The sequence below is a fragment of the Colossoma macropomum genome, unplaced genomic scaffold, assembly GCF_904425465.1.
Source record: "Colossoma macropomum unplaced genomic scaffold, Colossoma_macropomum, whole genome shotgun sequence".
Classification (NCBI taxonomy): domain Eukaryota; kingdom Metazoa; phylum Chordata; class Actinopteri; order Characiformes; family Serrasalmidae; genus Colossoma; species Colossoma macropomum.
In genome coordinates, this window is record NW_023494804.1 from 6545607 (window position 1) to 6571982 (window position 26376).

The 26376-nt window shown below is 39.2% G+C and overlaps 3 protein-coding genes across 6 annotated transcripts in view; 2 read left to right on the top strand and 1 right to left on the bottom strand.

Annotated features, from left to right (window-relative positions):
• Positions 1–4861, top strand: part of LOC118824808 (ran-binding protein 3-like) — a 29171-nt gene extending 24310 nt beyond the window's left edge. Inside the window, exons 13-14 of the mRNA XM_036595224.1 lie at positions 1671–2012; positions 3845–4861. Of these exons, the coding sequence (XP_036451117.1) occupies positions 1671–2012; positions 3845–3888 (386 nt within the window). The 3' untranslated portion in view covers positions 3889–4861. The remainder of the gene's footprint in view (positions 1–1670; positions 2013–3844) is intronic.
• Positions 4862–9693: 4832 nt separating this feature from the next.
• LOC118824637 (aquaporin-11-like) lies at positions 9694–14891 on the top strand. Its single transcript, XM_036594931.1, has 3 exons — positions 9694–10604; positions 11175–11291; positions 14186–14891. Exons 1-3 carry the CDS (start codon positions 10010–10012, stop codon positions 14266–14268), a joined length of 795 nt encoding a protein of 264 aa, XP_036450824.1. The 5' UTR covers positions 9694–10009; the 3' UTR covers positions 14269–14891.
• A 2636-nt stretch (positions 14892–17527) lies between these two features.
• On the bottom strand, positions 17528–25585 carry LOC118824636 (methylosome subunit pICln-like). Of its 4 annotated transcripts, none has more exons than XM_036594927.1 (7): positions 25136–25585; positions 24233–24369; positions 22879–23019; positions 21428–21532; positions 21142–21315; positions 19859–19928; positions 17528–18125 (listed from the first exon to the last, which is right to left on the bottom strand). In XM_036594927.1, the coding sequence occupies exons 1-7, from the start codon at positions 25270–25272 to the stop codon at positions 18059–18061; spliced, it is 831 nt and encodes a 276-aa protein (XP_036450820.1). In that variant the 5' UTR covers positions 25273–25585; the 3' UTR covers positions 17528–18058. The 4 variants fall into 4 exon arrangements, with proteins under 4 accessions (XP_036450820.1, XP_036450821.1, XP_036450822.1 ...); XM_036594928.1 differs by having other exon boundaries at positions 22879–23016; positions 25136–25582; XM_036594929.1 differs by lacking the exon at positions 17528–18125 and adding an exon at positions 18213–18514 and having other exon boundaries at positions 25136–25580.
• Positions 25586–26376: the final 791 nt, after the last annotated feature.

Sequence of the window (26376 nt, forward strand, 5' to 3'; positions counted from 1 at the left end):
CACATGTTTGGTTCCACTTCTCCTCTGTGCAGACCAGCCATTGCATGAATCTGTTCAATTTCAACAAACACTGGGCTGCTCAAGGAGAAGTTTGGACACACTGTACAAAATCTTTGGCAGTCATGCAAATTGCTTAAACCTATTTCTCTCATCAGTACATGTGTTTTTGCCAGTAAAAACATTATATAACATTAGAATATATATAAACAAACATAAATACAGTCAAACATAAGTGTTTTGATTCATTTTTTGTATGCAGATTATAAGAATACCAAGTCCATTAGCAGCACCTGATTTTAATTAATGAAGGATTGATCAGATGAACTATGCACTTAAAATCGTTTTTTAAGCAGTAAAGAAAATCATCCTATATTGAACCATGAATACTCAAAAAACCTTTTCCATGATTAAAGGGTTCTTTGCATCGTGCAATGGCTTGTCAGATTGATGGAAAATGTGCTATAGATGGTTGTGTATAGAACCTTTTTGAAAAGGGTTCTTCAGTGTCAGGTTTGTTACAATAGAATAATCCTTTTTGGTGCCATATAGAACCATTTTCAAAAAAGGTTCTATATAGAACCATCTACAGCACATTCTCCATCACTCTGAGAAACGCTTTCACGATGCAAAGAACCCGTGAATCATGCAAAGCGTTGTTTGAAGGTTCATGGTTCTATATAGAACTATTTTCTTTACTGAAGAACCCTTGAAGAACCATCTATTTTAAGAGTGTAGGTATTGGATGGTAACTGTAAACACAGAGCTTGGATGGACTGTTTATTTGTGTGGTTTTTTTTGAAGGAATAAACGATTTAGGGCTTTTGCTATCCATTATATTTATGAAGTAATCTAGCAATTATTTAGATGATTAATCAAGCAATCATTTTCTTTTAAAACACCAAACAGTAAAAATAGGCTTAACTGAACCTTTCAAAGGTTTCAAATGCATTAAAAGATAAATATAATGATAACAAATATTCATACTTTGTATTTTACAGTGAAGCCTTAAGTAAAGCCTAGCTTAGATCTAGTTACATAAAATTTACATAAAACAAATAAAACCTTTTACAAAACAAAACTGCATATACATATATATATATATATATATATATATATATATGTGTGTGTGTGTGTGTGTGTGTGTGTGTGTGTGTGTGTGTGTGTGTATATGTATGCATATATGCATTACTGAGATCCCCCTAGTGTGGGTTTTCTCTCTTTCATTGACACAAAACAAAGTGATCTGTGCACAAATGGCACCCCCTTGTGGAACATTTTCAGTGTGCCTCACACGACCATGTATATCATTCGAACTTAAACTAATCACTAAGCTGACTCATTAAGAATCTAACTTTTAAATCAAAATTTTTAATCAAGTAAGTAATATTTTAAACAAGTAATTTTGACAGCATTGAAACACTTACTGCCCAGATTTACAGAAGATTTTATAGATTTACAAATCAGTTCTCAGAAGATTTTTGCACAGCACTATTAATCACTAAATTTGCATTATTGTGTATGTGTATTCATTTTAATGTTACTGTTTTTCCGATCAAATAAATCCTATATTTTTATTTCCTTCGCACAGTACTGTATATCAAATTATGCAAAAGTTGTTGATGTTGGCATCATATATTGATATATATTTATAAAATTCTGTTTCTGGACAGTGATGAGGCACCAGGGAAGTCTGAAAGTGATCCTGAACACCAAGCTGTACCCGCACACGCACCTGCGGCGGCCGGCACGGAGGAACCTGCAGGTGACGGCCACGGATTTGGAGAGCCACTCTGTGCGGGTGTTCCTGATCCAGGCCAGCGCGCGGGACATCGCTCGGTTGTATGTGGCCATCCACCACAGACTGGTGGCCCTGCGCTGCAGCCCCGCCAGCCTGACCGGAGAGAGTGCAGCGTTCCGGGACAGAGAGGGACACTGCAGCAGTGAGGAGGAAGAGGACGAAGATGAAGAGAAGGCTGAGGAGGACACAGACTTTTACACTCACACGATGTCTGGTAAGGCTTTATGTGTTATACGTTTAAATAGGGATGCATCAATATGGGAACTGTAGGGCGAAACTGATATCCGATATTTTTCATGTACATACTTGCAGATACTGATACCACTGTTAATACATATTTATTTGTAGAAGTTGGAAATATAGATACCTGAATTAGCATTACAGAGAAATATAACATTCTTTTGAGGGTTACAAATGCAGTAAAGTTAATATAATGCATATATTTTAACATTCAGCATCAAATGGTTGAATCTATCAGGGTTTAATAAATCCCTCATTAAATATCAGTTTGAAATATTGGCCACATCTAAACAGCTGTCATTTTCCTCATCTATTTGGAATAAAAGAGTTATGTAATGTAGTGTGTAAACATTGTTAAAGCTTCAAAACGTAACACTCCCCAGTCCATACAGTCCATACATGGGAACTAGACTGGAAAACTAGCCTGGTGTGAATTCATGAAAACCAGTGCATTTACACAAATCCCCCTATTCAGCCTACAGCAGTTTAGCTCCGCCCATTCACACTGAAGTTATCATTTACCACGATCAGTCTTAAAGGCACAGTAACCAAAACAGCCTATTTTAATCTCTTATTTAAGTCTAAGGGATTAATAGAGATCAGAAAATGTTCATGTAAAAATGAATGACTCATTGCATATGTTTGCGATCACTTGGATCATGGGAAGTGGAAAATGCTTCTCAGGCCCAATCCCATTTTGCCCCTTGCCCCTACCACTTAGCCCTTTTAGCTCTCCATTTTGTGTGCTCTCGTCTAGGGGTAGGGTGTCTCAATTTTTGTTGAGATTTTGTTGAGGGTAGGGCAAAGTGTTAAGGCTACATGACCCTCCAAACAGAGGTTTTTCAGAGACTTCAAACAGAGTGATATGAGAAAAAAAGAAAAAACGGCAAGATGGCTGAACAAGAGACCAAACAAACCCACAAATGTGAGAATTTTCTCTGTTAAAAAATTTCTAATAACCATTGTATTATCTTAGGTTAATGTTGTTTCAATGTATTATGGTCCTTTTCTTCATAACAAGCATAAAAAAATCGCTAGTAGTGCTGATGTCTCTGTAGCTAGATAAATTGCCTGTTCCACCTTAAATAGTCCTGCAGTTCGGATGCCTGAAGTGCAAGAATGTAACTGCTGCTCCATTTAAGGTGGAACAGGAAAATTCGAACAAGTAGCTGGCGAATAGCTGACTTCAGCTTCATATCACCAAAGAATTAGGGGTGGGCGATAGTACATAATTGTTGCGTCCCCCCTCTTTGAAGGCATATGATGCCCTAAATGTAACTAAAGCCCAGCAGTAAGGAGCTGAACTTTACCCTCCTCTGCTGTCACTGCAGACTGGCAGGGTCGCCTACAGAGCAGCGCTAGTAGCTGTTAATGAAGTAATGTCCCATTTCGTGGGGGAAGATTTCAACCACTACCTGTTGTAACTCAATTCCAAGGGGAGCAAGGTCACACACACAAGATAAGGGCTAGGGGTAAAAATAAGAAATGGGATTGGGCCTAAGACTGAACTTTGGAGGTGTGGAAAAATATCCCTGCAGATTTCTTTGACAAACTGAAAGCTTAAAAATTAGTACTGAAAATGTGCTATTATATTTAGTTGCTGAGGTTTGGGTGCACTTCATTGTTAAATATGTTTGTGTTTTTTTTTTTTCCTGACACTGAAAAAAGGAATAACTCAATGGCCGTATTGACTGGAAATGGAAATTAAATAGAATAAGGGTGATCTCTAACTTCTGCATGTATTGTTACATTCCTAGAAATTTATTTACTTATTTATTTATTTATTTGTATTTTTTCTGTTTTCAGGGACTTGTAATTGGAGGCACAGTCATTCCAGGTTCTGTCCATGATCACCCCACCACCCTGGTGCCTCAGGATGACTCCTGTCCTGCCTTTGCTCTCTGCCATTCCAGAGCACCTGTGAACCATAGCCTTCTGTGCTCAGTCACAGAGCTGAAGACCAGCACAGGGACTTAGAACAACACAGAGGCAGCTGTTGGAGAGCAGCCTGTAAAGTGTATCTTCAGTATTAACCCCAAACATTTGCCAAAGAACAAAATGACTTCGTATAATGCTGTGAGAACTTCTCTTTTTCCTGTTCGAGGGACAATAAAGGAGGGGCTTCAAGTGTCTTGAAAGTGATATTTTGTCCATTGGATCTTAAGCTCACACTATGCATTCACAAGCTCAGAGACCATTTCAGAAAACTGTGAAGATGTCGGGAATATCCGTGTCATGAGATATCTATGCTACTGGGACGATTTTGTGGAATTCAAATGGACTTTTTAAATGTTTTCTTTGTTTGGAAAAGGGTTTAATTGCCTACACATTCTTTTCTACACAGCTGTGGCCTACTACAGTTTGAAAGGCCCACTACAGTTTGGAAGGCCCACTACAGTTACAGTTTGAAGATTATAGGTAATTTGCTACACTGTTTATTTATAACATTACAGTACTTCACTCTTATAACAGTGGATTTCTGCTCTACCTCATGAATGTTATTGTACAATGTCAGGTCTTCTGCACTGAATTTTGGTTTCAAGTGTCACAAGAAAAGTAATTGACTGGAATCAGTTTTGACTTTTTGTCTTGTGTGTCAAAAGAAGGTTGGAGAACGATTGTTTCTTAAAATGTAAATTCAGCGAGTCAGACTAGTCTCATATTTCTTTAAATATCTGAGAATTTTTTGGGGGTAAATCTGCTAAAATAAAGAAATAACACATTTGCTGTTGATAACTTTTAAGGGCTAAAACAAAAAATTATTATATATTTTTTATATCATAATTTCTGTCTGAAATGCAATAAATAGCTCATAAAAATATATGATGACTACCTCTTTATTTTCTTTAAATAACCTGTCTAAAAACTTCTTGGGTTTTGCCAGTTTTTTGTTGACCAAAGCATTTTTCACCCTTACTAGATTTAAATAGACAGTGCACTCTGTATACAATCAGGTGATATTGAGGCAATATTATTAGGACAATTTTAACCTCCAGCCTAATTATATTTTAAGGCTTATTTCCAAGTAACTACATGGAAAAGGTATTTATAACTAATAGGCATGTATGACTCCATTGGCAAAGTTCAGTCATAGAAGTTGGTTGCAGTTTCTGCTTCCCACAATCCAAATAATGCCAGATACATTCAGTGATGTTGAGGTCTGGACTCTGGGGTGGTCAGTCCATCATTCAGCTTCTTTGTTTGATGTGTCCATCTCCTTTTCTCAGTGAGGTTCTTCTTGACAGCTACACATCCTTTCAGACCCATACCGCTGAGTCGTCTTCTCACAGTGGAAGGATGGACAGAAACACCTGTGGATGTTTTCAGATCTGAAGCAGCTTGATTTTCTCCTCTCTCTCAAAGATGAAAGCTTTAAGTGCTGTTTATCTGGTGGGGACAGTTTTGGTGTCTACCAGGTCTTCCAGGTGGTTGTTAGGAATCCCATTTTTTCTGTAGCTTTTAATAAGTTTTCAAACTCCAGTTTTGGAAACTCCCTTTTTCAAGTATTTTTCTTTAACTTTACAGCTTTACACAGTACTTGTCCATATGAAAGATGACCACACCTACAAAAAAACACTCGCAATTAACCCAGGCTGACCTGAGTGCTGAAAATGAAAAACACATTAAAAAGATCTGCTCAAGAGCCAAAGCATGCAGTGGAGAGTTGGACAAATATGTCTCTAGGCCTTCAGTGGTGGCCTGATTTCTGTCTTGTCTGAATGCTTCCACACTAAATGTATACCCCCTCATCATCTAGCAGCTCAGTGGCTTTGGCCTCCACACTGACTTGGCAACCAGAGTTCTTTTGCATGGAAATTCTGATCTGCCCAATCCATTAACTAATCTGACCCAACAGAACACAGAGCATTCATACAGGCCTGGATCAGCATGACCAGGGAACAGACAGTACCTGGCATCCATTCACGCCAAGGCTGCTGCCATCAGTACTACCATAACAATCTCTACATTATATTTCAACTAGTTTTTTAAAGCTGGGCCCTAAATATATTTCTTTTACATGGGGATTATCGTCTGGTTTCAATTGGATCGTCAGGAAAAACTATAGGTATAGGCATGCTTACTACAGTGTTATTACAGATTTTACATTTGTAATTAAATTTGGTGTGAATGAAGCCTCAGCATGTAGCTTGTTTTCTGATGAGCAGATTCAAAAGGACCGATTCACTGAATTGGTTCAAACAGTGGTCATACAATAAAAAAACTATTTAACCCTCCTGTTATCCTCAAATATACTAACATCTATGATCCTTGGGGTCAGTTTGAGCCCAGCAGTTTAAACCTCCAGGAAATATCAAAGTCCGGGTGGGAGTTCTGTAACCCCCCAATGTGGTGTGAACTACTGGTCCTCGCACTACTACAGCTGTGGTTATATTAGCTTAGGGCCCTAAAGCAGAGGGAGGTTTTTTGAAGATTATAAAATCACAGTGATCTCAATATCATTCAAAACAACCAAAACAAATGTGTGTAAAATGTTGATAATTCTTATGTTTCACACAGCTAAAACTGTCCGAACACCGATGTGTACAGGACACTGAAAGCATGAAACATCATGTCAAGTCTATGTTTGCCCACTTGTCCACAATAAATTAGTAAAAGTCACTAAATATGAAGCAAAAAAAATGGTGTCAATCATTTATTTAGAGTAAACATTGAATGGGGTCAAATTAACCCCAAATATAACAGGAGGGTTTAAAAAACAATTAAGTAACCAGACCTTAGATATTTACAAGGAATGTTTTATGATCTATTTGAACCCAAGGCATTGATAGAGATAATAACAAGCTAAATATATACAAAATAATTTTTAGGGTACTTTCTATGGAAAGGTGTCTGATTTTTATGTTTGTTTTTTTTAAGGCGCAAGGTGGAAAGCAACAGCCACGTCTTCATTACATTTTAAGGTAGGTTCTATTTAATTCTGACAGCTTTTCATTGTTAAAATGCAAATCTTCATATATTTTGTTTCAGTAAAGAGGTCAAGCGATATGAAAACAATGTAATACACGGTTTTGTTTTTCATTTTCCATGCCACTATGGAAAAGTACCGTCATGTGTGCACTGCATTTCATGTTTTTCCACTGTTTTCAGTCTAGCTAAATATATACAAGTCCTCTCCATATATACACAAAGCTGTGACTGCAGTGTTGGGTTTTTTTTCATGGTTCATTAAATCAGTGTTTCTCAGCTCTGGTCCTGCACATTTGAGTGCTTTTCCTGCATTAACACAGCCACTTTAACTCAATAATGGGCTGTTAATGAGCTGAATACACTCTGAAAAAGACGATTCTTCAAGGGTTCTTTAGTAAAGGGAATGGTTCTGTTTAGGACCATAAGTTCTATTTGCTTAAATGGATGTTTGCATGGTGAAATAGTTATTTGAATTGATGGAGAATGTGTTGTATATAGTTCTCTGTATAGAACCTTTCTGAAAATGGTTCTATATAGCACCGAAAAGGGTTCTGCTATTGTTACAATGTCAAGCTTGTAACAGTAAAAGCACCCTTTTTGGTGCTAAATAGAACCATATACAACACATTCTCCATTAATCGTTAATGAATGGATTAATTCACCATGCAAAGAACACTTTACATATACAAATGGTTCTTTGAGTGTTCATGGTTCTATATGGAACTACTAAGTACCCCTGAAGAACTGTATTCTTTAAGTGTGATTTGTTACAAACTTGTCATTGTAATTGTATGCAACACATTCTCCACCAACCTGAAGTTCCATTTCGCCATGCAAAGAACAGTTCTTTGAGTGTTCTTGGTTCTATATAGAACTACCAAATAGTTTTAATGAGTGTGTATAGAACCATTTCATGCTGCATGGTGAAATGATGGAGAATGTGATGTATATGGTTCTATATAGCACCAAAAAGGGTTCTTTAGTTGTTACAAGCTTGACATCTTTTGGCAGCTTTTCAGAAAGGTTCTATATAGGTTCTATATACAACACATTCTCCATCGTTTTACCATGCAAAGAACCATTTATGCATGGCTCTGAATAAAACCATTCCTTTTACTAAAGAACCCTTGAAGAACCATCTTTGTAAGAGTGTAGAGCCACATACAACACATTTTCCATCAATCTGAAGAATGACTTCACCATGCAAGAACCATTTAAGCATGAAATGGTTCTATATAGAACTCATGAACCTAAATCGAACAATTCCGTTTACTAAAGAACCCTTGAAGAAACATCCTTTTTAAAGTGTATATAGAACCATTTCATGCTTAAATGGTTCTTTGCATGGTGAAAAGATTGAGAATGTGCTGTATATGGTTCTATATAGCACCAAAATGGTCCTTCTATTGTTACAAGCTGGATAGCTTTTCCAAAAGGTTCTATACAGAACCGCATACAACACATTCTCCATCATTTCACCATGCAAAGAACCATTTAAGCATGAAATAGTTCTATGTAGAACTCATGGTCCTAAGTTAAACCATTCCCTTTACTAAAGAACCCTTATAGAACCATCTTTTTTTAGGAGTGTAGAACCATTGACAACACATTCTCCATCAGTCTGAAGAACGACTTCATCATACAAAGAACTATTTAAGCATGAAATGGTTCTATATAGAACTCATGAACCTAAATCGAACCATTCCCTTTACTAAAGAACCCTTTTTAAAAAGTGTATATAGAACCATTCCATGCTTAAATGGTGTTTTGCACGGTGAAATTATGGAGAACGTGCTGTATATGGTTCTATATAGCACCAGAAAGAGTTCTTCTGGTTTTACAAGCTTACCATTATTGGACAGCTTTTCAGAAAGGTTCTATATATGTTCTATATACAATACATTCTCTATTGTTTCACCATGCAAAGAGCCATTTATGCATGAACTGGTTTTTTATTAAATTTATGGTTCTGAATAGAACAATTTCCTTTACTAAAGAACCCTTGAAGAACTATCGTTTTAAGAGTGTAGAGCCTTATACAACACATTCTCGATCAATCTGCAGAACCATTTAAGTATGCAAAGAACCATTTAGGCATAAAATAGTTCTATATGGAACTATTCTCTTTACTAAAGAACCCTTTAAGAACCATCTTTTTAAAGAGTGTATACAGAACCATTTCATGCTTAAATGGTTCTTTGCATGGTGAAATTATGGAGAATGTGCTGTATATGGTTCTATACAGCACCAGAAAGGGTTATTCTGTTGTTACAAGCTTGACATCTTTTGACAGCTTTCCAGAAAGGTTCTATATAGGTTCTACATACAACACATTCTCCATTGTTTTACCATGCAAAGAACCATTTATGCAAGAAATGGTTCTATATAAAAGTCATGGTTCTGAATAGAACATTTTCCATTACTAAACAACCCTTGAACCATCGTTTTAAGAGTGTACAGCCTTATACAACACATTCTCGATGATTCTGCAGAACCATTTAACTATGCAAAGAACCATTTAGGCATAAAGTTCTATATAGAACTATTCTCTTTACTAAAGAACCCTTTAAGAACCATCTTCTTAAGAGTGTAGAGCCATATACAACACTCTCCATCAACCTGAAGAACCATTTCACCATGCAAAGAACCATTTAAGCATAAAATGGTTCTATATAGAAGTCATGGCTCTAAAAAGAACCCTTTAAGTACCACCTTTTTAAGACCAGCTGGATCAGGTGTGCTGGGAGCGGGGAAAACAGTGCAAGACACTGGGCCTCCATGACCAGAGCTGAGAAACAGTGCATTAAACTAAGTAACCTTCAGTGAGGCGTGCGCGCCCTCTAGCGTTCGCGTCTCTCCATCACAGTCAAGAACAAGTTTTTCTGGCCGTGTGTAACTTCCGTGTAGGTCAAAATCCGAGTCCCTTCATTTTTTTCAGATGGTCTGGCATGAACTGCACCACAGAGTCCACCTGAGTTCACCCAAGCAGGGGTGAGGGGACTCTGACAGCGCGTGACTGTAGCCGCCCTTTCACCCTCGGACATGGCAGATTTGGCCGTTTCTGTCGCTGTCCTGGTCGGAATCGTGCTGTTCTGCGAGGCGGCGAGGAGGTCAGTTAAAGCCGTGTTCTCCAGAGGGGATTACAGCCTGTACCTGATCGAGGTCCTCTCCACTCTTCAGCTCTGCGCATGCTCGCAGGAGCTGAAGCTGCTGGGCGAAAGTGGGCGCATTCAGCCGCAGACCGGACTGACCCTCATCTACCTGATCACCGTCGTCCACGTCTCAACTTTCCACGGCGCGCTCTGCAACCCCTCGGGCGCTCTCGAGCTGCTGTACCGGGGGTCTCTGCGCCCCTCAGCCTCCTCGGTGTTGATCGCGTGCCAGCTGAGCACGGCGTGGGTCTCGCGCTACGCTGCGTCCTACCTCTGGTCGTTCGGACTGTCCGACCTGCACCTCGCTCACAAAGCGCATGGATATCAGTGTTTTAACCCCATCAGCGCCTCCCTGCCCACTGCTGCGGCCGTGGAGATGACCTGTGCGTTCGTCCTGCAAGCTGCGGTCATGAACATCGGCATTTTCAGCGAGAATTTAAGAGTCCACGTCATTGCTGCTGTCATCACGAGCCTGGCCTATGCAGGTATGACAGGAATGCGCATCTGAGAAGTTTACCTCCTTCTGTTTGCACTCACTGTCCACTTTATCAGCTCCACTGACCATACAGGAGCTCTTTGTAGTTCTACAGTTACAGACTGTAGTCCATCTGTGGTTACCCTGTTCCTCAATGGTCAGGACCCCCACAGGACCACCACAGAGCAGGTATTAATTGGGTGGTGGGCCATTTTCAGTGACACTAAAATGCTGAGAGTGATCCACCCAGGGGTGGCGCCACACCTCTAAAAGTAACTGGTAACTAGTTACATTTACTCCACTACATGTACTTCACTAAAGTATTGATGGATTTTTATTATATATATATATATATATGTGGAGTATTTGGGAAATTGTTGCTATATGGCAACAATGCGCAATCGTACCATAGCACCATAAAATCTAAAAAAAAAGCACCATAAAATGGTAATTTTTCTCTAAAAACTTGTCCATAAAATGAACAATGAGCGTAGAAACAGGGAGGTGGTCAGAATGTCATGCCTGATCAGTGTATATGAAAGTGTACTGAGGCTTAGTTTATTCTCTCTTCTTTTTCCAGGTGGTAGCATTACTGGGGCAGTTATGAACCCAGCTCTGGCATTTTCAATACAGTTTCCCTGCTCTGGGCACAGTTTCCTGGAGTATGCATTTGTCTTCTGGTTGGGGCCCATTTTAGGTAAAACTGTGTTACTTTGTTTCCAATCAGTATATTGGATTAAAGAATTAGGGTAGTGCTATTTTGCTGTTAAAGGGCCCATATCATGGAAAAACGAACATTCCTTGTTTTTTTTTTTTTAAATAAAAGTCTTTGATGTACTACGTAAAATTTCAAAACATACCATCCGCTCCCCAATCCATACAGTCCATATATGAAAAACAGTCTGTTTTGAGTTCATTGTATTTGCTGACTGATGTCACAGAAACCACAATAAATGTAAATATATTCATTTATTTGGGCTACAGCCAGTCATGCTTAAGTTATAAGGAATGTTTCAGCCTGGACTGCTTTTTGAATAAATCACAATACAGGGCAGCCAATTAAAACAGAGCTCATTTACATACATCAGTCTTAAAGACACAAACAGCTTTTAACAAAACAGCCTTTTTAATTCTAAGGAATAAAGAGAGACTGGAAAATTGTCATGTAAAAATGAATTATGACTGTTTTTGGTACATAAAGCCACTGAAACATGGATCCCATGAAAAATGTAAGATATGGGCCTTTTAAGGTGAAATGTTCCTTAGGTTATAACACCATATTTGTTGATTTTTTTATTTATTTATTTTGTAAATGTATGCTCATTTCAGATTTGAACAACACATTCCAAAAAAGTTTGGAGACGAGCATGTTTATTACTGTTTTACATCCCTTTACCATTTAACAGCACTCGATAATTGTTTGAGGACTGACGACACAAACTGATCCAGTTTTGAAAGCAGAATTATTTGCTAATGTTGCATCTTAAACTGCACAGCCATACGGGTCCTTCGTTGTTGTATTTTGCACTTTACAAGGCACCACGTTTTCAGTGAGAGACAGGTCTGAACTGCAGGCAGGTCATTCTAGCACCTGCACTCTCTGATTATACCTGTTAATACATGTGCAGAATTTTTCTTGGTCCCTGAAAAAGACGGCATCTAAAAGGCAGCACATGTTGCTCCAAAATCTTTTAGCATTAATGGTGCCTTTACAAATGTGCAAGTTACCCACTAATGCACCACCATACCATGACAGACTCTGGCTTTTCAACAATTTGAATGGTCCTTTTCTTCTTTGGTCAGAGAACATGACATCCATTGTTTTCATAAACAATCTGAGAGGTGGACTTGCCAGACTACAGCACACATTTCCACTGTACATCAATCCATTTCAGATGAGCTTGAGCCCAGAGACGTCGGCAGCGTTTCTGGACATTGTTGACATATGACTCCTGCATAGTACAGTCTTAACATGCATTTGTGGATGCAGTGACAGATGGTGTTCATTGACAACTTTTTTTTTAAAGCATTTCTAAGTCCATGGGGTGACATCCATCAGAGTAGCAGCTGGTTTCTTAATCCAGTACTAAGAGATCGAAAGTCACAGACATTAAGATCAGCTGATAGTCGATACCGATCAAGGGCCTTAAATGGTGCAGCATTCCAGCATTCCACTGCTGTCGAAAGAAAACCTTGTATCTCCAAAATGATCACAGCAAAAGGAAAAAACATATTGTACTTTTAATGTAAGTCAACTGAACCAGGCTTTTTTTCCAAGTAATTCTGGGCCGTTTCTTTTGGTCCATTCTTCATGAAACTTACACACAATGTAAAGGGTAACAGGCATTTTCACATTATGCCAATAACTGAAAAATGACAAAAATGGAGATACAAGGTTTTCTTGACAGCAGCACTCAGGCAGGAGTAACCATTGAAACAACCGCCACACAACCGACACAGCTAACAGGACAAAACAGTCCTTCTGCTTCACAAATGGGTTTTTAAATGTACTGAAAAGGCCAAAAGGGCTGACATATGATCGCTTTTTTTAGTTCTGTGTCCTATTTTTATTTTTAGTCTGTGCCAAAGCCATAGGTCATGAAGTCAGCAGTGTAAGCTAAGCTAAGATTAGCGCTTGGATGCTAACATGCTAACAGAAACAAATCCTCATCAAATTACGGCTCTACACGTTCATACAGCAAGTTTACAGTGACAAATGAGCCAAATGTGTAATATTATTCAGGAAAAATGTTTTTCATCTGTGAAATAGATATGACGAAGCTGAAGTTTGCCTATTCGCCAGCTTCTTGTTCAAATTGGTGCAGCAGTTACATTCTGGTGCCTCAAGTGAAATATGGCTCATCTGTTTTACGCCACTGATCAGCTTTCAGGATTGGCTAAGGTAGAGAAGTACTGACCGATCGGCAATCACATTTGGGCTGAAAATCAGCCGGCACTGATACATAGCCAATTGATCCTTCCTTCTCTAGTTTTTGGACCTTTATGTACAGAGATGTGTCCAGATTAGCTGATTAGCTTTTGATATTTTGCACTGTAGAGGGTGAAATACCTAAAATCCTTGCACTAACTTGTTGAGGAACATTGTTCTTAAACTGTTGGATCATTTACCAGTGAAAAGTTTTCTTTGACCCATCATTGCTTATAAGAACTCTGCCTTTCCTGGATGTTCCTTTTATATTAAGCATCTTTGCATCACCTGTTTATGATGTTCTTAAGAACGTTAATAGTCTTCAATTGCCTTTTAAAAAAGCTTCCTTTTATGGAATGTGTTGCAGGCATCAATTTCAAAATAAGTGTATATTTACTGAAAAAAAACAATGAACTTGACAAACATGAAATCTTGTCTTTTTTGGAATTTTGGAGGTTTGTATTATTACCATATGGTTATAAAAGCACAGGCACACATTTCTATCCATCAAAGTCACAAATCTTACCATTTGCAGTTACCAGTGGGTGACTTTTTTGCATTATTATTATTTTGCAATGCTCATGATATGTAATGCACTACTTTATACCTCTGCACTTGTGCATATCATATTAACCCATGTTTGTATGTTCCCCACCCTCTAGGTACAACGAGTGCAATAGCAGTATTTGAGAAGTTAATTCCTTTTTTATTGAAGAGACAAACTTACGGGAAGAAAATCCAGTAATGAAGGGGCCAAGAAGAAAAGACAGGAACTTCTACCTCGGTGTTGAAAAGCATCCTCAGTTATTCTGTCTTAATCTGCACACACTAATATTTTAATCAGTCATTTAGCCACAGGTTCATTTCCAGGGTTCTTGGGCTGGATAATGTGAAGCAGCATTTATAACTGCCTAATTTTTAATACTAAACTGTTGTGGGTGTCTGTGTGTGAGGGAGATACTGGATATCTATGGTGGACTGAAATATTAAGATTAATATACTTTTATTTAGTAACTGTTGCATCATCTTGAGGTTTTAGGCTGCCTATTGAAGGCCTGGAGCAATGCTTGAGAGGGGAAGACTCTTCCCCAAAACCATTACTGGACCTTGAAGTAGAAACTTGAAGCAACGTGATATCATTACTCTGTCTGATATTAAAATGATTGATGGTGTAAGTAGGGTTGGGCAATGTAGCAAAAAAAAATATATCACTACTTGAAGGAATTTTCTTGATACAATTAGTAACATGATTTTAGTTTTTTTGCATTATTATTTTGCAATGTTCATGATATGGAATGGGGAAAAAGTCCCTCAGAGCCTTTTAGGTCTTCAGAGAGGACCTAATGATTTCTGTGAAATAAAAAAAAATTAAAATGTCATTTTTAGTAATTATTATTTTATTTACTTAATTTAATTGTCATGCTTGTTTAATCCCTGCAAGTACTGTAGATCTACTATTTCATTGATTTTGGTTGGAAACAGATGGGTTAAATTCTTAAAACGCCCAGCAGAAAACTGTCCAATCAGGATTTTTTTCTCTGTCGTATCTAAGCAGATACAGCTGAAAGAGCTCTCCCATTGGTTAGGACCTCAGGAGCTGAACTGAAGGCCTAAAGTAACAGTTAGGAAGAAACAGTGGATCACATTTTGTTGTCAAGTGGGTGGGATTAATTTTGGGAGGAACAAAACATCACTCTAGGCTTTTTTTGAAGTTCTAGATGCGTCACTGTCTGTGAGTACAAGTGGTAGCCTGAACAATGTGTTTCAGTCAGTTATGAATGCAAACAGTAGCTCTTTGTCAGGACTCTTTACGGACAAACTGCAGCATACAAGGTAATATATAATCATTTTATGATATATATTATATAAGTTTGTTACAAGCTTCATATAAAACACAGAATGTCACATATAATCTAGAACCAAAAAATGTTTGTGAATTGCCCTTAGCTTAACACTAACATACTAGGAAAAATCTCATAGGTGTGCTAGCAGAAATAAGCATTGTTGTAGAGGTGTTTTTCCTTGTTTTTGACCAAGATTTGATATTTATGGCTCAAATTGATGGCCAAGCTCTATTACTCAGGGTTCACCACTGGTAGTGCCAAATTAAAAAAAAACAAAAAAAACAAAAAAAAACAATGATTTTTGTTCAGTATTTCACATACGGCACTACAGTAAACCAGTTAAACTGATCTAATTAGGCTCTAATGAAATATGCAGTTAGTCAGTGTTCTTTAAGTACTAATGATACACTCCAAAAAGCACGACAACTTATCACAAGAAAAATAAAACATCATATTGCCCACCTCTTAAGTGTAACTTGTAAAATTGGTCAGTTTTGAAACTTGGAGACTGGAGACTATCCAGCCTGTGTGCTAACAACGAGATCGGTATTAAGCAAAATAACTACGATTGGTCCAAGTGTGATCTTAAAAAGGACAATGCAGGATCTTTTAAAGATGCATTCCAGCATCAAACTAACTTGGAAACGACCCAGCTGCAGTATAATTAAGTCTGAATGATGAACTCTGGAGTTCATCTTCCACCTCTCTTTAAAGTGACCATAACTGTATGAATAAACCTTTGTACAGGATTTCACAACATTCGTCTGTTTTGCATTTAAAATTATTAATGGACCAATAAATAAGAAATTATAACATGCAGTAAGACTTTATTTGGATGGTGCACTGTAAACGCTTTGTAGATGCTCAGTCTATCTTTAACTAACATTCAAATAAATATCAACTAAATGCACTGAACTTGAACTTGTGTGTGAAATATTCTATTAAATCTATTCCTTATCATAAACTTAGCCCTAACCCTAACCTCAAGGCAAAATCTACACATACTCCTAGACCTAAACCCTAACCTTAATATTGTTGATAATCAACTGAGTATCACCAGAAAGTTTGTTAACAATTTAAGTAGCTGTAGATCATCTATAGGGGGCCATCCAAATAAAGTGTGACCCAAGACTGCATCTTTTCATCTAGTTATCTAAAGTCTGCAGACTTACAGTAGCTTAGGATTCACTTCTAACCATTAACATGCTGCATAACAAAATACTGCAGACACTGTCACAAAGAAATAAGAACGTATTTGTCCGTTGCACAGGAAGGAGTGTTCCAGCCACAGATCTCAGCAGTTTCACCCTGTAATTACTCCAGACATCTCAGGGGAAAGTTGAGTTGGGTTTCCTGGGCAGGCTGACATCAGTGGTTTAAGATTTTATCCTTTAAATCGTGCAGTGGAAAAACACCACATGCTATCTCCACCCTTGGACTGCTGAGTTTCAAGTTGAAGGCATTCAGCTGAAGAAAGTATCTGTAAATATTTAAGATATTGCGCTATTAAACAAAAAATGTTTGACTCAGCTGAGCTAAGTTGACCACCTTCCAGGAAAATGGAGGCTGGAAAAGAGTTTTAGATACAGTACTGTGCGAAAGTCAGAGGCCACATTCATTTATTTAATTTCCAGTCAACACAGCCATTAAGTAGATAGTAGATAAAATAATCCAAAATCTCCACCATGGACAGCATTTTCCAAAAACTCAGTTTTCAGTGACCTAAAATCAAAAGAAAGTATACCTTCAAGAGATCCATGTCTGTGAGGATGAGCAGGTCTGTGCACATGAGCAATGAATGAGTATAATTGAGCCATGCAGTTTAAACTAAAATGCAGCTCAGCTCGTCAGCTAACAGTGTTTATTTTGCTAAATCAAACCAGAACTTGCCCAAAAGCAGACAGTGACACATTGTTTTTAACTTTTCATTACAATTTTACTGCAGTTTACAGTCACGCTGCTGTAAAAGGTGAGTAGTTTTACACATCTTAGAGAAAACTGCCTTTCTAGACAACGTTAAAGTGAAGTGTTCCCATATTTTTGACTTTTCCATCATGCATCATGAAGTCTCTTCTATCTGTGTTTTCCCTTTTTCATTCAAGTGACGTAAATTGGGAGCACAAACGTCATCAAGCCACCTAACTGATAAGATTTGCGTCCAACTTTTAATTATCAATGTTACCGTTACTTGTTTTTACAGCCCTCAACACAAGCTTGTATACGCAACCCCAACGTCAATTTCTTCTCCAAGTTTTGACTGAGTTCTTGTTGAATACTCTTTCGCAATCATCTGATTCTTCCCTTCAGGTAAGGGGTCTGAAGCACAACACGTTACATTGCACGTTGCATGCAATTACATATTTCCACCAGAGAGGTCTCCAAATCCCCAGTCTTGCATGGTGTAAATACAGTACTGGTTGGTGTCTTTACAATTTATGGTCAAGTGCTTAATGGAAATGGTTAATTTAATAGGCCATTATCTGAGAGCTGATTCCAAAAGATGTGGGCAGGATCAAGCACAGTGATACTAGTTATCTCTACCTCAATCTCCTGTGAAATGACAGCCCCTATCCTCCCCACAACACCAACAGGAAGCAGCAAGAGACAAAGCAGGGCTTCTTTTCAAGTGCTGGCTAGGAGGGTGGGGGGGAATGAGTTCAGCTCTCCGGAAGAGGGCATGACAGTACCTGATCACTGGCACAACACGAACTGGGTAAAAACTAGGACACTTCTCTGTGTGACACTGGCACCAGCAACACTATTCAAAAAACACAGACAAGCCCAGTCAGGGATTTAAACAAACAAAAAACTGAAATCCCCTCTCCCAAATAACAGAAGCAGCACATATATATATTCTATTTATTACATTATCAAAATGCACAAATTAGTCAGAACTGATCCTTGTCAGTAGAAAAGAAGTCAATACAAAAGTTACATATAAATCAGAATATGACCGCCTCATCACTTCTGCCAGGGGGCATGGGGGGGGTGTGGTGTTAGCCATCAAGTGTGCAACAGTTTAGTCTAGTGACATTCATAGGGCCCAGTGCTTTGGCTTCTGTTAAAATTCAGCATCTCCCCCCTACCCCGTTCCAGCTCCTTTTCAAGTGTTTCTGGCGAGAGAAAACAAGAGGCTCTCTGTTCCATCTGTAGAAGAGGGACAGAGCCCCCACAGCTGATTAGAAACTGGCCTCATGAGGGCTGGGGCATCACTGACAGTATGCTCATTTGGAATGTCCGTAATTGTACAATTCGGTAAGGAACCAAACAGTGAATTTTTGTCGTTTGGGCTCTTCATTCTGGCACACTGGATTTGGAATGAGAGTGAATGAGGGTAAAGATATAAACTTAAATTTGAGCAGGAACCGTATAGGAATCACATCCTTTCTCATACATAACCCCCCATCTCAGCAGACCATTAAGGAGATTAAAGGGTTAATAGACTTACACACATCGACCGGCCACCTGTTTCTCTGCATGCTCTGTTAGCCCCCTTTCACCCTGTTCTTCAATGGTCAGGACCCCCACAGGACCACCACAGAGCAGGTACTATTTGGGTGGTGGGTCATTCTCAGCACTGCAGTAACACTGACATGGTGGTGGTGTGTTAGTGTGTGTTGTGCTGGTACGAGTGGATCAGACACAGCAGTGCTGCTGGAGTTTTTAAACACCTCAGTGTCACTGCTGGACTGAGAATAGTCCACCAACCAAAATATCCGCCACAGCGTCCTGTGGGCAGGTCCGTGACAGCGTCCTGTGACCACTGATGAAGGACTAGAGGATGACCAACACAAACTGTGCAGCAGCAGATGAGCTATCGTCTCTGACTTTACATCTACAGGCCGGACCAACAAAGTAGGAGTGTCTAATAAAGGGGACAGTAAGTGGACACAATGAGGGGAAATGATGTACTGAGAAAATCATTACTGCAGCCATAACTCTGTGAAAAATCAATCATTAACCAGAAGCCGATGTTGGCTTCTGTATCTTTTTCATTCCCCCTTAAACTATGCAGAAGTTGTGCATGTGCCAGAATGTAACTGCAGCACCTTTTAAGGTCGAACAGAAAATTTTAATAAGAAGCTGCCGAATAAGAAGCCAATTTCAGCTTTAAAGCTTTATAAAAAAATACTGCTTATTTTTATTTTTTGTTTTCTTTTCTTGTTCCATTTCAACACTGGTTGAACAATTATTCATTGTTTGGTTTACAGTTAATCATTTACATTCCTAATAGCCAATTAAGAGTAACCAAAAAGCTGTCCAGTTACATCTGGTCCATTAAAATGAGGGAACTTGCCCAATATTTATGTAAATAATAACCCCTAAATCACCCATGGGGTTATTCACTTTAACCTCAGTCATTGTTTTATTTCAAATCTAATGTGCTGCAGAGCAGAGCCGAAACAATAAGAAATGTCCAATTAGTTAAGACTTAGTTTAAGAATTAGTTAAGGCATGTACAAGACACTATAGACAGATACCAAAGCTTACCAGTGGTCAACATCAGCATCGTCAAATTGCCCAGAGATTCCAAGAGCCTCTGAATTTGTCTTCAACTCATCTGTGAAAGGAAAACGTTAAAGAGGCTCATGAATAAAACTGAAAAAAGGACTTTAATTTAAATAATACTGTGGTAGAGATGTGGGATGCTGAGTAAATAGCAAAGCAGTCAGAGAACGTGGCTATCACTCAGACGGCTCTGGGCTCAATCCCATCTGATGACAACAACGTTGTGCCGCTGAGCATTTAACCCCACACTGCCCAAGGAGACTACTTGTACAATGCTGGGGAAAGGCTTCCATTAAATGAGCAGAATAAAAACATGATTTGATTTTAACTTGAATATCACATCCAGCAATATTTAGTACTGTGCAAAAGTCAGAGACCATCCTTCATTCGTCTCATACATTCCAGTTAAAACGGCCTTTAAGCACACGTTTCATTTTTAGGAGATTAGATATAAGATAATAAGGTAGGAGGAAGTCAAGGGAAAAAAGGTTGCTAACACTGGAGGTCAAAATAGTATTCAAAAGCTACAGGGAAAATGCGACTCCTAACAACCACCTGGAAAACCTGGTAGACACCAAAACTGCCCCATCAGATAAACAGCACTTAAAGCTTTTAAATCTTTGAGAGAGAGGAGAAAATCAAGCTGCTTCAGATCTGAAAACATCCACAGGTGTTTCTGTCCATCCTTCCACTGTGAGAAGATGACTCAGCGCTGTGGGTCTGAAAGGATGTGTAGCTGTCAAGAAGAACCTCACTGAGAAAAGGAGACGGACACATCAAACAAAGAAGCTGCTGGTGTTCTCAGAACAATGGGATGACCACCCCAGAGTCCTGTTTGTTTATTTAAGCTCAAGCTGTTCCGGTAAAGAGTGGACACTGAAAAAAATAGCTGTTGGGGCTTTTGTGCAAGTTACTGTTAAAGGTATGTTTTCTGCTACTTTCCTGATGCTGACAAAGTAATAATTTGCACTTTTAATAATTTGTACCATTCCAAATGGAAATTAAATTTATGAATGGGGTCTCTGACTTTCGCACAACACTATATAATAAAAACACAGCAGAGTAACTGAAGCCAAAGACTCTGTAAGAATCCAAATATGGCCAACACTCAGCTAAATTGTATGACACACACCAAATCTGTGACTAATCACCGGGTGGGTGTAAGAACACTGATGCAGCCATGTGATCTGCCCTATCAGACGGAAACATCAATTAAACAAACGTGCATGGTTCCCCTCTGTAAACACATACTGAACGCTCCTTACCATTTATTGCAGCTGCTGTGTCTTCAGTCCTGACTCCAGCCATGCAGTGCTGAGGAGCTGTGGACTGAGCCAGCACCCCCTCCAGCCTCTCCAGTGTAGCTTGGCCCTCCACTGTCAGCTGGGACATGCCCTCCTCAAAGGAGTAATATGTGGGCAGATCGATCTGGCCTTGCTCTATGGGCCAGTTGTAAGAAGTGTGTCAGCAGGATTGGACATGTTCATGTTATGTTTGTTCTCTTTGTTACTGAAAGATAAGCGTATCTAAACTCATCCCTCAAAGCCTTACCTGCCTCCTCCACATCATACTCGTCCCCGTCAAAATCAGAGTCAGAGTCATCAGGATCAGGATGAAGAGCTTGACATTCAGACATGGCTGTAAACATCGTCTCCACTGCAGCGCAGATAAAACCATGCACATTTCAGACCTTTCATTTACAGCATATTACAAACTTCGGTTTCTTAAAAAGTTGGTACGGTATGTGAAATGCAAATAAAAATCAGTGATTTGTAAATACATTTTAATATTTAATACTTAACTCTTTGCTTTTTGTAAATATCTGCTCATTCTGAAACTGACGCCTACAATGCATTCCACGAAAGGTGGGACAGGGGTAATTTTAGACTACGAACTTTGTGAAATGTTCAAAAACATCTTAGGAGAGGCAATCATGCTTGGATAAAAAAGGAGCATTCAGGAAAGGAAGAGTCCTTTATAAGCAAGGATGGGTTGAGACTCACTACTTTGCCATAAAACGCATCAGCAAATAGTCCAGCTGTTAAAGAACATGTTCCTCAACGAGCATTTCTCTAAATTTTAGGTATTTCACCACAGAGCATAATGTAAAAAGATTCAGAGAACCCACATAAATCTCTGCGCGTGAAGAGCAAGGCTGAAGACCACAACTGAATGCCCATGACTCCTCAGACAGCACTGCATTAAAAAATGGCATGCTTCTGTGAAGGATATTTCTACATAGGCTCAGGAATACTTTAACAAACCGTTGTCAATATACACTGCTCATTACTGCATCCAAAAATGCAAGACTTTACTATGCACGGTGGAAGTCATATAAACAATGTCCAGAAACACCGCCGACTTTTCTGGGCTACAGCTCACCTAAAATGGAAGGATGCATAGAGGACACATGAGTTGTGCTGTGACGAGTCAACATTTCAGATTGTTTATGGAAATAATGGACACCAAAAAAGGACCATCCAGACTGTTACCAGCGCAAAGTTCAAAAGCCAGTGTGTGGGGGGTGCAATAGTGTCAGTGTCATGGGTAACCACCACCACCATTATGGCTGCATAATCACAGAGTGCAGGTGCTAGACTGGCCTGCTTGTCTCCCATTGAAAAGGTTGTACACTACGAAGCCCAAAATACGACAACGAAGGCCCTCCACAGCTAAAGACTTGTATAAAGCAAGAATGACACAAAATTCCACTTTCAAAGCTGGATAAGTGTCTTCAGTCCCCAAATGATTAATATTAGCTGTTAAAAGGAAAGGTGATGTAACACAATGGTCTACTATCCAAACCTTTTTGGAACATCTGCAGGCATCAAGTTCAGAATAAGCATGTATTTACCCCAAAAAATTAATAAATAAATAAATAAAAAAGTTCACGAGGTAAAACATCAAACATTGTGTGTTGTACTGTTTTCAATTTTTCTACAGACGTTTTTAGAACTAAGCTTTGTAAAAAGTACTTGATGTGAAGTTGACAGCACACTCACAAGAGCCCTTATCGTTTGGAACAAACCGGATCTCCGTCACAAGGCCTATGGAATCGTCATCGTCGACGTCATCGTCATCATCATCATCACTACTACTGCTGTCGTCATCCTTGACCTTTTGCCCCTCATTCTTGGAATCTTCTTAAAACAAAACAGATCAAGTTCATAAACGTCTACCTTTCATTAACGTTCGACACACAATGAAGGATGGATACTCAATGGATTAGATTTCTAGAGCTCAAATGCCTGGACAGAGATTAAACACAGCCTTTGACTAAACCTCTCGGTAAATGAGACATTCTACTTCAAATCCTTTCATTCAATAACTAGGCATAATCCTAGTTATTAAAAACCAACTCATAACATTTTACTCACTGGAGGGAATAAAGGAAAAAGTTCTTTTGGGCTCTATATTTTCTCAGGAACACCAAAGCGCTCCAACTAAATGGAAAGGAAACGCTTAGATCCCCGTTGCCTTTGAGGTGGGTACGCCATGCCAAACGGTCTGCTGCCAAAGCACGGTCTACATAAGAAAGGCTAGGCTTTTCAAATGCCACTCCCCAAAGAGAGGCAAGACAAGCATCTGGGCACAAAACACTGTTTTCCCACGCGACAGCTGGCTTTGTCTATTAGAACACAGGAAAAGCTTCAATCTTCTACTAAATCTGTCAGATTAAAGAGTGAAGTGTGGGGAAGGAAAGCTGCCTTCAACAATACCGCACACCAAGCCTGGCTGTGTGTTTCTGAAAGGACGCCAACTTATTATCCTTTCATGCTCTCGTTTCAAAATTAAAGGGGAATTCCACTAATTTTTTAAAAGCTTTTGCATAATTTAGCCGCTGAGATCAAAGTCAGTGGGTGCGTTTAGATCTGAAATGGTTCACTGCAGAGAAACTTTGTCCGATTTCTTTACAGTGGTGCTGATATGAAAATAATATATATTTTATACCAAAACTTTATCTTAAAACTATCGGAAAACGATATTTTATGCATCAGGCAACACATTCATAACCATTTTATGTGAAAAACTGTCTGGGAGGAAGTAAATCTTTCAGACGTCTGGTTCCTATCAGCACTGCTGTGAACAATCCCAGCTTGGTAAGTTTCACTAGAACAAAGCACTGCACATCATACCACTCTGAAAGACTTTGCTGACATCTTAATGATTTAGTAATGCATAAAAATTTGAAAAATAGGTTGAGTTGCCCTTTAAACAGAGTGTGTGAATGGATAAAGTGGCCAAAAAGAGAAAACACTTTAATAAAGCAATTTTCCCTCTTTACACAGAAGTTATAGGCAAAGTCTTTTCCCCATGTAATAGATTTCCACACGCCACATAAACTGCACCTCGTACCTTTATGCTTAGAATTGACCATCACATACAGGTGTTCCTCAGGGTAGGTGCTCAGGTCGCGGGAGATGGCGTGGAGACTGATGGATGGATAATCCAAAGAAAATCCTACTCCGGACCCATCAACCCAAGACACGCGGCTGCCACAAAGGAGAGGAAGAAAATGTTGCAAAAATGGAAACCTGGCAACCCAGATAGAGCAACACAACTGTAGAGCTGGACGCTGCACAGTTTAATAGTGAATCCCGTTGATTTTTTTTTTTTATTCCATATAACTAAATGGCTGAGGCGTAGACAAAGTCATGAAATGGTTCATTGTAGAGAAACTTACAGACTCAGATGTCTTTACATTGGTCGTAATAGGAACCAGCTACAATACCTATAATACAAATAGAGTCATTTTATGTACATATTTAATATCTAAAACCACCAGTGAACCTGCAGGTGTCTTCTGGGAGGTACAGGTAATGTTGAAGATGGTAAAATAGGGGTAAATCTGAAAAAAAATGAGGTTTCTTTAGGGACTATTTTGCCTCCATGTACCCCTCCGCCATTAATGGGTTAAAATAAATGAATTAAAATACACTTCGAGCCAAACCTCTGTCACAAATCTATCATAAAACAGTGTGTCAGACATCAGGCAACATCTATCTAACCATTTCAAGTAAGAACTTTCTGTGAGGGAACGTTTAAAGGTGGACGTCTGGTTCCTATCACCACTACTGAGAAAGTAAGTTCCTCAATAACTGAGCGTTTCACTCCAAACCGCTCTGAATGACTTTGTTTACATCTTAACCGCTGATATATGTAAAAGTTTGTGGAAAAATTGGTGGAGTTTCCCTTAAAGCTACAGTGCTCAGGCTAGTGGAAAACTCATTTACCCACATTCAGCCCTGCTGTACTTACGACTCTGCCACACAAAGAGTTCCAGAACCGAGACCTTTCCCGTCCAGAACCGCTGTGATATCAGCCTGTTCGTGTCTCACTCCTTCGCTCGGAGGCGACACGTTGTGCAGCACCACCATCCTTCCAACTACGAGCATCAAATTCTCCCAAAAAATCTCAAAAAGCGCCGCCGGTTTGCCGTTTGGTGAACAGACAGCGGGCTTCTGTCCAAAAACACGAGCTGCGCCGAGCGGAAATGTAGTTTTAGGTGGTTTAAAGTTGGACCATTGTTGAAGTTCGTGAGGCAGACGCTGAGGATGAGGATGAGGATGAGCTCGTCTGGGCTTCTACGTCTACAGCGTGAGCTCCCGTGGCGTTTCTGGGGGCGGGGCAGCTCAATGGATCACTGAACCGGCCTATTTTGAGGACAGACTTCGGTCCTTTGTGATCGTTTATAGTTAGTAAATGTTTCCTCCCTGTTCTTAAAGGGGACTTTCCCTGATTTGAGATGTAAACAAAGTCATTCGTAATGGTTTACAGTGGTGGCGAATGGAACCAGACGTCTGAAGAGTTTAAAGGGGAACCCCACCAATTTTTCAAAAGTTCCACAAAATTAAGTGGTTAAGAAGTGAAGTCATTCAGAGTGGCTCCCTCACAGGTAGTTATTACCTGAAATGGTTAGATAGGTGCTGCCTGATGTCTGACACGTTGCTTTATGATAGCTTTGTGATAACGTTTTGGCTTAAAAATGCATTCTTAGCCATCTATTCGAATCCATTAATGGTGGAGTGATGCATGCAGGGCGTTGTGAGGCAAAAGTCCCCCTCCCAAAACATTATTTTCTCAGATATACCACTATTTTACCATTTTCATCAGGGTTACATATTAAAATTCAGAAGATTCACTGGTGGTTTTGGATAGTAAATAAAATGGCTATATTTGTGTTGTAGACATGGCCACCCCTGGTTCCTATCAGCACCACTGTAAAGAAATCTGTCTGTTTCTCTACAATAAACCATTTCACATCAAACCACTCTGAATGACTTTATTTACATTTACTACTAATTTACTTAAGAAATTTTGAAAAATTGGTGGAATTCCCCTTTAAAATGTATTATTAAATCCAGCCTGCAAGTCACCATTCATGTCTGCTTCCTAGTTTAAAATCGACGTGACAGACTGAAGCCCCGCCCACATCGTCTCTTATTGGCTGACTCATGAGCGCTTCAGAGTGCTCTCCGTCAAAAGTTCAACTTTTAAAA